Source organism: Marmota flaviventris, chromosome 19, assembly GCF_047511675.1.
Source record: "Marmota flaviventris isolate mMarFla1 chromosome 19, mMarFla1.hap1, whole genome shotgun sequence".
NCBI lineage: Eukaryota > Metazoa > Chordata > Mammalia > Rodentia > Sciuridae > Marmota > Marmota flaviventris.
The window spans coordinates 9,067,809-9,082,637 of record NC_092516.1 but is presented as its reverse complement, the minus strand read 5'-3'; the positions used below and the strand labels follow the sequence as shown (position 1 = coordinate 9,082,637).

The window sequence follows — 14,829 nt, the reverse complement described above, 5'->3', positions numbered from 1 at the left end:
TCAAATATACTCCCTTCCCCTCTTAGTTCTCAGGAGAATGGCAAGCTGACATCACCACCTCCTAAATAAAGACTGAAAAATGACTAATGCCCTAACAGATAGAAAATGGACCGATTTCCTCCACTGCGGGAGAAGGAGAAATGGGCAATACACGTCCCTTTGTCGGAAGCTCAAGTGGCACTTACTTCTCTGGTGATCCCAGGTGGCCCGCACGCTTCCTTCCTGATGGGTCCCCATACGCGTCGTCCTCATTGTCATCCACACCTTCGTCGTCGATGCTCTTCACATCGAGCTTCTGGTACCCAAGCTCCCCATTTAGAGAAAGGGAGTCCACTTTCCAGGAGCTGCTGCTCTGGCTGCCATTGGAATTCGGCCCAAAGGGGCTTTCAAAGGCCGACATGATGTTGACCGAGGACCGGTCGGAGTTCTCCTCCGAGCTCTCCCCTGTCCCAGGAAGCTTTTTAAAAAAATCCCCAGAGGTCTGCTCATCCTCCTCCTCATCAAACGAGATGATGTTGGTCACCTTCTTTTTCTTCTTCCGTTCCTTTTTACATCTGGCATCTGGCAAAGAAAAATACAGCAAGAAAAAGTGGGCAAGACAGAAGGGTGACAGGCCAGCTCGCCCCCGGGGCCCCAAAAGATCCCCTCAGGCTACTGAGAAGCTAACTGCACCATGTTCATTTATTTAAATCCTTGAGAAATACCCATCTATAGAAGACTGAGCAAGATGGACCCAGGCCTGTACGTCAACACACTTCAGATCATAGGTGGACACTGTCCCTTCTAGTGTCACTTGGATTCCAAGGATGCTGCCACTACGGAAATGATTTCCATTGTTTCACTGTGGGAAATACGCCCAAAAGTGGTAGGCCAGACCAGGAAAACCAGCATGGGGGTCGCAGCCAGTTGTTTCACAGCTACAACCCCCGCCCCTCCCCGCACGATGCTGCTGGCCGTGCGCCATCTATAAATCCTTGAGTCTAAGCAGGCACAGTGCTCTGATGGTACCACTGGAATGTGACAGAAATAACATCCCATTCTAGGGCCCAGGTGACAAGAGGTCTCATTGCTTCTGTTTCACCCCCCCCACCCCGGACTGCTGCCCAGATGGCACCCAGAGCAGCCAGCAGTCAGGCACACAGGTGGGCCACCCTGGGCCTTCCAACTCAGCCACCAGTGATATGCCATGAGCAAGCTGAGGGAAGCCAGCTGAAGCCCTGCCATGCCCATCCAGAGTCGTCAAAAAACGAGTCGTGGTGGATTTAAGCCACCACCTTTTGTCATTTGGGCTAACTGGAGCAGCGAGCAAGACTGCCTGAGGGGTCAGAGTTAAGATGAGTCCATTTGTTCACCCGTCAATCATCCAACTTGGATGTGAGACACTTTGGAGTTGTAGGCAGTGGCTCAAAGTATGGCCTTGTGATGCTTCACCAGCCTAGCACAGCTCTGAGAATTTCCAAAGCTCCTCTGGGTGTACAAATGTGTGTCTTTGTTACACAAAGCTCTCAACGTCCTGTTTTCTACATCTGCACATGAGGCGTCTGCTGAAGGCAAGACAGTCAAGTCTGTGCCGAAGAGCCGGTGGTATTCTGAGTTTTCACCATCATTGATAATTTTCAAAGATGGCCACATTTACTGCCTTAGGGATTTGGGGACACAGGGACTAGAACTTAAGCCAAAATTTTCCAGTTCTCCCATAGCAATATCCATTGCTTCCGGGATAAATTTTTTTTTGGGGGGTGGGGGGGTAGTACCAGAGAATGAGCCCAGAGGCATTTTATCACTGAGCCACATCCCCAGCCCTTTTTATTTTTTATTGAGACAGGGTCTTGCTAAGTTGTCCAGGGCCTCACCAAGTTGCTGATGCTGGTTTCGAACTCGTGACCCTCCTGCCTCAGCCTCCCAATTCACGGGGATTACAGGCGTGCACCACCGTGCCCAGCTATTATTAACTTGTTGAAAAATCAACTTCCTTTTGCCTGCCCCCACCTGGTGTTAAAGCTGACCAAATCCTCTCTTCCCCCAGGCTTCTGCTTAAACGTCCTCACAACATAGGTGAGACAAGTGGTATTCATTCTCCAGAGCATCTGTGATTGGCCTTCATCACATGTACCAAAGGAATATAGTCTTTAAACATATCCTCGTGCATCCCAAAGGGACTGCAAGCTCATCGTGGGCAAGCCATCTTAAGCTCGCTGCCTAACACACAGAACACAGTGAGTGCTTGAGTGGACGACTGAAGACCAAGCCCATGTGGCTCCTGTGGCTGCCCCACCACATTTGCTCTTCTCCCCTGTCTTCTCTAGGTGAGCCTGTCAGATCCCCTTCAGAGTAAATGAAGGTAAGAAAAATAAACATGACCTGAGAGTGCAAGCGCCCTAGATTTCATTCCCCTGGGAATGACCTTCAGGTGACAAAAGGTGTCCACAGCAGACATTCTCTTGTCCTTACAAGGACCCCTGTGCACCACCTCAAATGCCCATTCTTGCTCACCAGCACTGACGTTCTTGGACACAACAGGCAACGGGTCGGTCTCCTGCTCGGGCTTAATGAGGATGGAGACAGCAGAGGAGGCTGTGATCTCCCTGAGGAGGCTGCTCATTCCCTGAGTGGATTCCTTCAGCAAGGAGGTCACGTTCTGCGTTGATTCCTTTAAGAGGTCGGAGACGGTGGGAGCAAACTTACTCTGCCCATTTAAGTCTTTGTTGTCGATGTTAATTGCGAAGAGTATGGAGTTCAGCCCTGGCCAAAAAAAGGAAAGCCTGGAGCGCCTGGGAGCATGCAGTCACCTCCAACATGAGAAACAGGAGTGACAGCGCAGTACACACAGGATTACTATACACCGATTTCAAACATTTATAAAACTTTCTGCAAAGCTGGGTCAACAGACACCAGTTACCAGGGGAGTAAGACTTTCCAGATTTCCTCCCCAAAGGTTGAGAAGACAAATGCAAACAAGAGTCACCCAGGAGTAGGTGAGAGTGTAAGGGCTGGAGCAGACTGCCAGCACGGCTACTTACGAGCTCTGAGACCTTGGCCAAGCACCTTTTACTCCCTGGGGCTTCAGTTTCCTTACTTATATGATGGGGGCAATATCATCTCCCTCACATGGTCATAAATATTAAAGATAATCACATCAAAACAACCTCAGCTCAATAAGCAATCAAGATTTGCAGCAAGAGCGTCACTGTGATTACCCTAGATCAAAATGTGCACTGGTCTCCTAAGGCCTGCAAAGGGAATCGAGTTCAAACCCAACTCTTCCTCAGACAAAACTAACACAGCCCTCAGTGTGCAAAGCTTAGTGGAAACCTTTAGGGGAATAAAAGGGAAGAAATGGGCAACTGGAAGAAAGACACAGCTGCCCACTTTTATATGGAAGATTCCATCTTTCACCCTTTGAGTGAGAGGAAAAGTGAACACCTTGGCAATCCATCAGGTGACATCAACCCAGGGCCTCCCTAATGACAAACCACATACATGACCCTGTATCGCCTGCGATTCTCTCACGGCTCTACAATGGCAACTGGGAGCTGTCAGAATTCCCACGTCATGGAGAAGTAAAAGGGACAAAGCTGACAGGATCCAGCCAGCAAAGAACAGGCTCCTCACATCACACCAGCCAAGCCATGAGCAACCCTTCAGCCCAGGCTTTCTCTTCCAGGTATCAAATTTCCAGATAATTGTGCCCAACGCTCAATGCCATTAAAGGAAGATCAGCAACAAGTGACTCCATCAGTGAGGGACAGGAAAATTCACAGCATCCCCTGGGGTTGTGAATCCACCCCCAGGCAGCCCTCTCTACTCGCCGAGGTCCCCAGGACCCATCACCCCCGGCCATGGTCAGGCTTACCAGCTGCCATGGTGGGAAGCATGCTAGACCTTTCTTCATCCATCACAAAAGACCAGTCTTCATAAAAAGTGCTGTAAAGTGAAATGAGAAAAGGAAAAACTTCTTAAGAGTAGTTCTCTGCATTCACTGGCTAGATCACTCCATTAGATGACATTCTGGACAATCTGTTCCTGGTCGGTCATCATGGGGAAGGGAGGGTATCTGAGATCTCTGCTGGGTGAAGCTTCCTACTATAAGCAAAGATCTGAATGTACATAGTCTACAACTTCTCTGTCGGTCCCCCGAGACCTCAGGCTTTAGAGTACTGAAACAAACACATGTAAATATATTTATAAGGCAACAAAGAACAAGAGCACAGAGGGGTGACTTCCACTCAAGCAGAGCTCCCAAGAGACAGACAGGAAATCCAAGCTGACCAACAGGGCTTGCCTGCTATCACTAACACAGAGGTGACAACTTCAGAAAGAAGTTACAAAATGCCATGGCTCCTCCATCACAGCATTCACTTAGAATACCTGCCTGGACTACAGTTCCCAAAGTACAAGTTATCCCTGGAAAGGTCAGAAGGCTAGGAGGGCCTCGTGAATCTAAGTAGCAGTTGGGGTGGGAGGTCAGGAAGGCTTCAGGATCTTTCTAAGGCAATCTGCCAGGCTTACAACACACAACCAAATACCCACAATACCATGACACCCCCTACAGCCAGGCTTACAACACACAACCAAATACCCACAATACCATGACACCCCCTACCACATCATAGGATTCTAAAGTAAGGGAGTCAAAGCTCAATGCTCAATTTTACTCAAATCAAGCCAATCTTGAGTGGCTCGAAGTTCAGTGACAGACTGGAAAAACTATTTGCTGACACAACTGAATACAATGAGCGGGAAGAGAGGAGAGACATCATTTCCAACATACTTACCCAGCAAAATGTTAGTGGAAGTACAAACCACAAGGTCAAGCTGGCATTTCTACTCTGCCCGATTCTCCAAACTGTGCTCTTCTGGAAATGGGAGCCATTTCTGTGCATGTAAATGAACTAGGTTTCCCCACCTGCATTAAGTGAGTGGCAAACCCTAATAAATTCCACTGTGACTCTTAGGGATTCGCTGCAGCTTCCCACAGCTCAATTTGACTTTGGTACTGAGTATGCAACTCTGAACTCATCATCAGTAATCCACAGGAAAGAGCTTCACAAAAATCTATGTTAACAAACCTTAATTAAAGCAGGTCAGGCTTGGGAGGTGTATTCTCAGCCCCCAACTCTGCCCCCCGAGCAACACACACATGCCCTCACCATCAGCTGCCCGGTTCCCAAGCCTCCCACTTCAGAGTCAGATGGTGAAGTGTCACAGGCAGTGTCAATGCAAGAAATTGAGGAGTATTTTACGAGCCCTAAGACACAACCCAGAACACCCCCCCCCCCCAAAAAAAAAAAAAAAAAAATCACTGGTGGAGAGGCAACCATAGCAGCAGCCAGAGGGGAGACCTGAGCCAGGGAACACTTTGGCAAGATGCGAAATCAAAGGACCACAACGTGATGCTGATGAAACGGTTACTGAGTCAAATGAAATCTCCATGTTCAGGCTCTACACATGCTGATGTGGAAGTTCCTGAAGGAAGCAGGGCAGGATTTATCACTGCCCCTTTGTATCAGGTGACAAAGTGTCTGATCCCCCATTCTCGGGGGAAAAAAAAAAAAAACAGCCAGAGCAAGAGAAACCATGAGTGTCACAAGTATAGAAAAATGATGGGAAAAAATTCCAACAGGTGAGAGTTTTCTTTGTGTAAATTCTAAGTGATTCCATTTTTCAGGGATTCTACAACATTTTCCAGTGCTTAGGGAATGTGGCCGACTGTGCCACACTGGCTCCTACTTGGCAACACTCACATCACCTCTGCCGGCCATGAGCGTAAGGTATCGTGGGCAGTGGCCATACAAGCCAGTGTTTACTCCAACCACAGCTCCTTTTCCTACCTTGGCTGCACATAACTGAAGCAAACAGATGAAGCAAACAGATGGAGCCTCCTATCAGCCTGGGTCCCCAAGATGAGAAGCCAAGCACACCCCTGACAGACATGTAGCACATGGAAGAAATAAGCTTGGTTGTCTCATGCCACTGAGGTATTTGTTATTGCAGCATAACCTGACCTATACTGAGAGTGAATTTTATATTTTATATTTATGATCCAAAAAAGGAACATAATAAAATCAGTTTTTAATTAAAAAAAAAAAAAAAGACTTCCTCCCAACTTAAAACCTACCTATATTTTCAGGTCAATTTGGGATCAAGTGAATGAAAGAATACCCAAATTAAAATTCCACAAAATGAAAGACTGTAGCCGTTCCCTGCACACCCGGAGGCGAGCTGATAATAAGCATGGTCTGAGTGGCAGCAATACACAGGTGCCATGCAGAGTCTTCTAAAGGCCTTCTCACACAGAGGGTCCCCACAGCACAGCTGAACAGACGAGGGCCCCTGTAGAGGGACTGGGATGCAAGTCCATGAAGTCTGACTCCCGATTCCACCCTCTTCCCCTTTGCCCCACCTGCCCCACAGCCTGAGGGCTAGTACCTGAGCCTTCCCTGGTCTGCGAGCAACATGTGCAGGTAGCGCTCCAGCGAGTGCTCGTTGAGGGCGCAGCGCAACCAGGCGCGGCCGCGGCCCACGTCGGAGGTGATGTGGCGCAGGGAGTGGAAGCGCTGCAGCTCGTGCCTGTTGAGGACCTCCTTCACGTAGTGCCAGAACACGGGCTCTGCAGAGAGGCGACAACACGTCACTCGGCCTGAGATGCTCACAACATTCAGAGCAGCAGTCCCCAGCAACTTTTTTAGATTGTGAAAGTCACTTCCTCAGCACAGAGGGGGTGGAGAATAGAGTATGTCCAAAATAAAAATGACCCCAGACACACCACCCAGAGGTTCAGTGACATCCTCAGGAATCTCCTTCCAGGCCTCCCCTCACACACACTTCACTAGTTGCACAAAATCAACACCTGTGGCAAGTAGAATTACGACCCCAAAGATATCCACATCCTAACCTCTGGAAACCATGACTGTCAACTTACGCAGCACATGGTCTTTGCAAATTGCAGTTAAATGAAGGACTTGGAAAGGGGGATCTTCCTGGATAACCCTGTGGGCCCAATAGCAGCAAGTATCTTCATGAGGAGGCAGAGAGATTTGACCCAGGAAGTGGTGATGGGATAGGGAAGCAGAGACTGGAACGATGCATCCACAGACACAGGAGGCTGGCAGCCACCAGAAGCTGGAAGAAGCAAGGCCAGCTCTGCCCTGGAGCCTCCACCAGGAGCTGGCCCTGCCATCACCTTGACCTTAACCCAGTGAAACTGATCTTGACCTTCAGGCCTCCCAACTCCAAGGGAGTAGATCTGTGTTATTTTTAAAGTCACCAATGTTAAGCCAGAACAATGGCATGTCCCTGGAGTCCCAGCTACTCAGAGGCTGAGGCAGGAGGATCGCTCAAACCTAGGGGTTCAAAGCCAACCTGGGCAACACAATGAGACCTGTCTCATTTAAAAGAGAAAAAAAAAAAAAAAAACTACCAACCTTGCAGTAATTTTCAATCATCAAAAATGATACATCATATTGTATGATTATACCTGCACATATGCATAATTTTCTGTCCTAGCTGGGCACAATGGTGCACACCTGTAATCCCAGTGACCCTGGAGAATGAGACAGGAGGATTGAAAGTTGAAAGCCAGGCTCAGCAATATAGCAAAGGGCCTAAGCAACTTAGCAAGACACCGTCTCAAAATAAAACATAAGAAGGGCTCAATGTTTAAGCCACCTTGGGTTCAACTCCCAGTACCAATAATAATTCTGTATCCTATTTCATTTGTCTAGATCATAAACATTTTCCTGCCACCATTAAGTCTTTGAAACTTGACTTTGATGGCTTCCCAGTGAAATGCAATGTAACTATTTCTCTATTATTAAGAATATGATATGGTGCCAACTTCCCTCTCCACAGCAAAAAGCATCCTTGCACATAAATAATTGTCCCCATTTTTAGTTCCTTAAGAGAGACTTCTATATGCTCAATTACTAGGTCTGAGGATAGGAACAGATTTAAGGCTTTAAGGGAAAGGTAACGTTTGTCTTTACCCCTGGAGTAGTCATCCTTACGACTGCTGCCATTCCTCTGCCTTTCTCATCCTTGTGCGCAGGCTTTTCCTAGTTGTACTCTTCATGTATACCTCATTTATGATCTCCTCATGTATACCTCATTTATGATCAACTTTCTTAACAATCGGCTTGTCAACACTTTTTCATGCTTCCAATAGCAAGGGTGGCAACAGGTATTATTTATTCACTGAGCATCAACTATACCAGCCACCATACCAAACACTGCCATCTGACCTCATAACCACCAAGGCCATCTCCACAAAGACAAAGTCCCAGGCCTGGACCAGTGAAGAACGTGCCTAGGGATACATAGCTCCTAGTGCTCCTTAAGCCATACCATGCCAGCTAACTGCAAACCCCCAACAGTACTCTGCCTTTTGCAACGGGGGCACTCCACCTTCTCCAAAGTGAGCATGTTCACAGCTGCCTAATCCACAGGAGGAAAAGCCGAGCCTCTGCTGCCAGCTCCAACTTCCAGCTCATGCTCAACAGCCCAGACCCCTTGGAGAACGAGTCTTCAAACTCTCCTTTTAGGATACAAATCCTTATGGACCAAGCGGCCCTTAGGGATCCTTCAGAATCAACTCCCCAAGATAACAAAACCGATGGGCAACTGGCTCGGGACAGTCCCCTCTCAATCGTCACATGTCCAACTCGCCCCCTTTCCAAACTCATCAGATCAGTCAAAACCACAATGTACAGATGGTATTTTTTCCACTCTCAGAACCCAGGACAGGGCATGTAGGAGAGCAGTGCCCGAGGCCAGCAGTCCAATAATGTGTTTCCAAATGCTCAGCCAGCCACCTGTAATTCCATCACGCTGCGGATCAAGTGACTCTCACCTGCACTCAGACTTCCTCAAGAAATGCAATCGCCTCCCTTTGACCTTGAATGCTCAGGAACTCTTTACCGTGTGTTTTCTCCTTTCAATTTTGTAAATTACTTACTGCCACAGAACCCTTTCAAAGCTTGTCAGAGCAACACTGACTGCAGGAATCATCACAGTAGGGTTCCACTTCCACCGCCAGAATTAATGTGGTCTATTTAAAGTGCAGCTCACCTGCCATTTAAAGCAGGCTGTGTGTCCATAATTTAATTTGGGAATATGTACTGATCTGCTTTGAAATGTGGGATACATTCCAAAAGTGTGCAAGGGCTTCTGGCTCTCAGAACACCTGAAAGCCAAATGCCAACAAGAGCGAGAGCCAGGAGGTAAGGGGATAGCATGGCAAGCTTCCTGGGGTACTTGTTAATAGACAGTGATGGGCAGCACAGTCTGCCAGCTCCCAGCAGGCCTCAGCTCTCCTTGTCAATCCCTAGAGACTACAAGGAAGATAAACGCCAGGGCTCAGATTCTAACTGAGGCATTGTGTGACTTGGGTGGGTGCCTTACCTTGTCCTCTATTTTCCTCATCTGTACAATGGCCATCATAGTATCTACCTCTAAGGGCTTTTATACAGGGAAAATGAGAAAATGAGATCCAATAAATGCTGTTAGCCATAACTAACAGCCTGGTAATATAATTGGTGTTCAGTGAAAAACAGCTATTCATATTATTACCACCCTTGCAACAAAGCTGAGGCATGAAGACAAGTCAGCAGCACCCCTCCCCCTTGCTTCTGCTTACAGCACCCCTCTCTCCCAAAAGGAGCATGTGGAGTTGTCTTCACTTCCACCCCTTGCTCTCTCCCCACCCCCACCCCCAGGTAGCAGCTAACCCAGGCTGGCAATTACCAGGCCACAACAGAGCACACAACTTATCTTCATCCTGACCCTACTTGATGGTTTGTTCATTGTGGCTTTTTTCACATCAACTTTAATTTTTGAAAGTATTACATGAAATATTATGTTGAATGATGAGTTTTTTGATACTTCTTAAATTTTGTGACCAAAGACCAGGTCTCACTAGTCTCACACGAGTCCGGGTCTGGACCACAGGATCCTCCACACAACGTCTACCTGGTCATCTTTCTAGGACAGAAGTCAGCAAACTATAGTCTGGGGCCAAATTCAGCCACCACACATCTGTGTGTCGAGGTCTGGATCACAGCCACTCCCATTTGCTCACGTGTCGTCTGTGGCTGCCTTCCTGCTACAACAGCAGGAACGTGTAGCTGCGCTTGAAACCGCACGGCCCAGAGTATACAAGGTGGCTACCTGAGCCCGAAAGACAACTCTGCTGACCCCCGTTCTAGAAGCAGAAGCCTTAATGGTCCCGCAAACCTGGACCCACATGGGGCCATTTTTCTCTTTATCATGTAGAGAGGCCCCAGTTGGAAAGACCCCCTACCCACACAGAGGCTGTGCTGAGCAAGACAGAAACAGATCTGGGGAGACCTGGGGCCCCAGAATCCAGCTCCACTCAACTCCTGGGTTTCCAAGTTACTACAGTCAAAAAGTACCTTTGGTGGAAAGGGTTTCTGTGGCTTGCAACCAGATGACGCTCAGGGTAGTGAGTAAGGGTCTGTTCTTTGACCATAACAGGATCATCTGTTGATGATGGAGGACACCGAGTAACTCCTGTCCTCCAGAGCCTGGATGGGTGCATGTCACCAGCATGAAGCAGCCTCACAACAAACAAAACGCCACTCAATGAGAAATAGCCCAGCCACAGCACCCAGACTCCTTGTAAATCAAGGACACCTTTTTCTCATAACTAGACCAGAAGTAGGGAGCAGGCTCATAGGCTCCATCAGGCCAAAATCTTCACTCTTGACCCGTAGCTCACTATCACAGAGGACTATCACAACTCTGAGTATCTCAGAGGGGACAGGAGAAAGCCAGCTCTACTATCCCTTTTATGAAGCAAGGATGAGTAATCCCAGAAAGCCACAGGGAGCAGAGTGGAAGAGAGAACTCCAAGACCAGCATAATCACCCACCACTCATGACCTGATGAAGGACAAGCCACGGCCCCAGCAAAGCCAGTGTTGCTTAAGCCACAGAGCAGGACGGACACGAGGTAAGAAACCAACAGGACCGGCCAAACAGGCATCCACCATTCCAGGGACAAAAGGCAAACTAAGGCTGGGGGCAGCTTGGTGGTAGAGCGCTTGCCTAGCATGTGCGAGGCCCTAGGTTGTGCCCCCAGCACTGGGCAGGGACTGGGTGAAAGCAGATGTTCCCAGATCCCAGGAGAATCCCAATCTGGACAAGCCCCACCGCAAGGCAAGTGGATCTGTGAAGCAGTTTCCAACAAGGGGCTGTTGCCTTGTCACTAAACACCTTCCAATAGCCACCAGACTGCCTCCCCAAACTAGAGCACAGGGACTGTGGATTAAATATGAACCACATATAATGTAAGCAATGGCTTTATTAAAGGGCAGGGGACTTGCCGAGTAGCAAAGCAAGGCTTCTAAAACTCACATCTTGCTACTCGTTAGGGGCAGACCCCACCCCAGGCCCAAAAGCCATTTCCATTCTGACAGAAGCAAAGACAAGGACCTATGGGACTTACGAGCTGGGTAAATACAGCTTGGAGACTGACAACCAATGTCAATCTGAGTCTTCATTTATGACACATCAAAACTAAACACCTGTGAAATAGCCCGAAGTGACACTAGCCCAAGAGACAGCAGTCCAACCACAGCAGACCTTAGCATGTGGAAATTTCATGCCAGTTACATGTCCACTGGCCCAAGCTCCCTGCCACCCCAGATGTCAAGGACCTTCCCCAGGACCTTGTGGACATCCCTGTAATCTAGTGACATGTGGGTTCACACCTAGCCCAGAAGGAGCGGCCGCCTGGCTTCTGGCTGTCTCCTGAAAGCCAGCCATTCTCACCAACTGGTGACCATTCCCATCACCACCCTGACCCAGCTCAGTATCATCTCTGCACTCCAGCAGACTTCTTTCCAAGGTCTTTTCCATTTCCACCGGAAGTTGATCTGCAAGTCGATGAAAACAACAGCAACACCAAGAGGAACTGAAAGCACCAGGGAGGGGACGGTGGCAGAGCGGACTTCCCCTGACAAAAGAATGTGCCTAGGGCTCTCCTGGCACATGCAGCTTCCTCCAAAATTAATTTTCTACAGAAATGAAATTGCTGCCCAGCGTGACTCAATGAAGCAAAATATAAACTCTTGAGTTAAGTGCAATCAACCATTTTCAAAAATCCCCACCAAGGAGAAAGAAGGTTGGTTTCTCTAAATTTAGTTGGGCTTATATTAATCCACCTGCTTCCGACTGACTAAAGATGTGGTCAGAAGGAAGACAAGGGTTCAGCTTCCCAGAAAATGGGCAGCAGGTCCTGAAATCATTATTTTGATCATCCACGAGAGAGATGACCAGGTACCTTGCAATACACTGGAGCTCCAAGAACGAGTAAGGATGGACCAAGTCACTGACCTTCAAGAGACAGAAACACTCAGAAAAGCAGGTAGTGCCATTCAGAGGTCCGAGGAGAGAAGACTTGGGACTGTAGGAGCAGCACAGTCCCATTGAATTGGGTAAAGAGGCCACAGAGGGCTTTGAAAGAACAGTGATCTACCACTTCACACCAATTAGGATGGCTATTTAAAAAAAAAAAAAAAAAAAAAGCCAGTGTTGGCAGGGACGTGGAAATGTGGAGAACTGGGGCCTTGTGCATTGCTTCTGGAACATACAGTGATACAGCTGCCGTGGAAAGCGAATTGGTGGTTTCCCAAAAATTTAAACATAGGATTACCAGATGATCCAGCAATTCCATTTCTGGTATGTTTTCAGTTCTTCCAAAATAACTGAAAGCAATAAAGAATATCTGTATCCCGTGTTCACAGCAGCTCTATTAACAGCCAACACGTGGAAGCAACCCAAGGGTCCACTGAGAGCAACAAAATGAGATAAATACATGCACAGGAATATTATTCAGCCTTAAAAAGGAAGGAAATTATGATGGATGGACCTTGAGCATGTGTAAAGAATCCAGGCACAAAAAGGGAAATGATGAAAGAGGTACCTGAAGTAGTCAAGTTCATGGAGGTAGAGTAGAATGGAGGGTGCCAGCACTGGGGTAGGGGCTGGAATTTCATGTACGTCCATGTTTAATGAGTACATAGTTTCAGTTTGGGAAGATTGATGGTGATGATACTTATAAAACAATGTGAATGAACTGTATGCTTTCAATGGTTACAGAGGTAGATCCGATTATGCATATTTTACCTAATTAAAAAAAAAAAAGAATAGAAGTTTGGGGAAGGAGGAGTCTGGGTAAGGGTTTGGGAGAGATGAAGGGTAACGGAAAGAAAAGGAGCACAGGACCTGAAGAGTTTCAAAACAGAAGTGCTATTCAAAACATGGGATTTGAGGGTGAAGCTCAGTGGTAGAGCGAGTGCTTAGCACACCCAAGGCCCTGGGTTCAATACCCAGCACACAAAAAATAAGGGATGTAACAATCTAACGTGGTCACAGGCACTGAGCCATCACAAGGCAGCGGCATTCTGCTCTAACTGCTAAACTGTGGGGAGACACCAGGGACCGTGTCAAGAGGGAATTTTTCCTTGCCAACTGCAGTGTTGGCATGTTCTGCCTGCCCACTGCAGGTTATCCCTGGGTATACAGCAGGAGTAAGAGAAGGAGCCAAGATGGCAGGGCTGATAGGGAAGAGAACCATGGAAGCCATGACCCAGCACGTGTACTGGGTCCCACCTCTAATGCACACCCATCAGAGAGGTCAAGTTCATGGGGGTCTGCTAAGGAAGACCCTCTGCCTACACGGAGAGGGTGTTAGAAGATCAGACAAATGTGCTTTGTGAAGAACTAGTTCATAGCAAAGAGGAGGAGGAGGAGGAATAGGAAGCTGGAAGGAAGGCAGAGAGTGCTGCCTGGGAGCTGGGTAAGGGCACAGCCATCACTAGGCAGAGAACACAGGTGAGAACATGGGCCATGGTGAGGATTCAGGCCTGAGACCTGGATTAGCCCCCAGTGTGTCCAAACACACCCACTCAAGACAGAGCCTCAGGGAATGATCTAGGCCCAGAGATAAAGCTGCCAAATCAAGCACCACACCGACTTCAGTTTTGGGTGGCTCAGAAATAGCAACGATCTCCGACACCTTCTGAATCATGCCTATCGGCCTGTGACCGACTGCCAACACGTAACCTGATGAAGACACGAGTGGCTGAAAGAACAAATTCCAGTGTCATGACATCAAACGCCAGAACCTGCAGTGGTTCCTTCTTCCCTCCAGGATAGTAATTCATTCTTCCAGGCTGCATTCCGTATATTGGGCTTCCAATGGCGATCATGTCTACTACCTCCACGTCAGGCCTTTGTAGAGGTCTCTGAGTCACTTGTAATTATATTTTGTTTTGTTCCTCAGAAATTAATCACTTCCCCTGTAGCAAGCACTCTGGAGTGACCGTGGTATATGGTACCTTAGGAATCGGAAAACGCAGGACAGTGCACACTGCGTGCCCTTCCCTTCCAGGTGGACTGATTTACTGAAGAGCTCGGCTATCCCCAGACCCTATGCCAAGAGATGGGGAGTAAGAGGAGCCAAAGACATGGCGTCCCTGCTTCACAAAGCTTACCATCTCAGGGGAACACGAACGGCAGACCACTGAACGGGAAATGGAAAGATAATGAGGTCTCTGCCATCTTTGATCTCTAAGATAATAGTTGGCAAATTTTTCTGTAAAGAGCCAAGTAGTAAATACATATTACAGGCCAGATGGCCTTGGTCATAACTCTGCCTAAAAATAGCCCCAGGCAGTACAATAGCAAATGATTGTGCTGTGTTCCAATAAAACTTTATTTATAAAAATAGGTGGGACAAATTACTGAACTCAGCTCTACATAATCCTACCTTACTTGGTACTTGAATTCAGAGTTGGGGGTGAGGGTT

The 14,829-nt window shown here is 47.9% G+C and overlaps 1 protein-coding gene across 2 annotated transcripts in view; it reads right to left on the bottom strand.

Annotated features, from left to right (window-relative positions):
* The window catches only part of Snx29 (sorting nexin 29), a 385,059-nt gene that overhangs the window by 321,171 nt on the left and 49,059 nt on the right, over nucleotides 1–14,829 (bottom strand). Inside the window, exons 5-8 of one of the 2 annotated variants that reach the window (XM_027940802.3) lie at nucleotides 6,430–6,610; nucleotides 3,854–3,924; nucleotides 2,494–2,742; nucleotides 186–561 (exon numbers count right to left, since the gene is read on the bottom strand). In XM_027940802.3, coding sequence (XP_027796603.2) covers nucleotides 186–561; nucleotides 2,494–2,742; nucleotides 3,854–3,924; nucleotides 6,430–6,610 — 877 coding nt within the window. Of the gene's footprint in view, nucleotides 1–185; nucleotides 562–2,493; nucleotides 2,743–3,853; nucleotides 3,925–4,775; nucleotides 4,848–6,429; nucleotides 6,611–14,829 lie in introns of those variants that run through there. The other variant, XM_027940803.2, reaches the window with a different exon arrangement.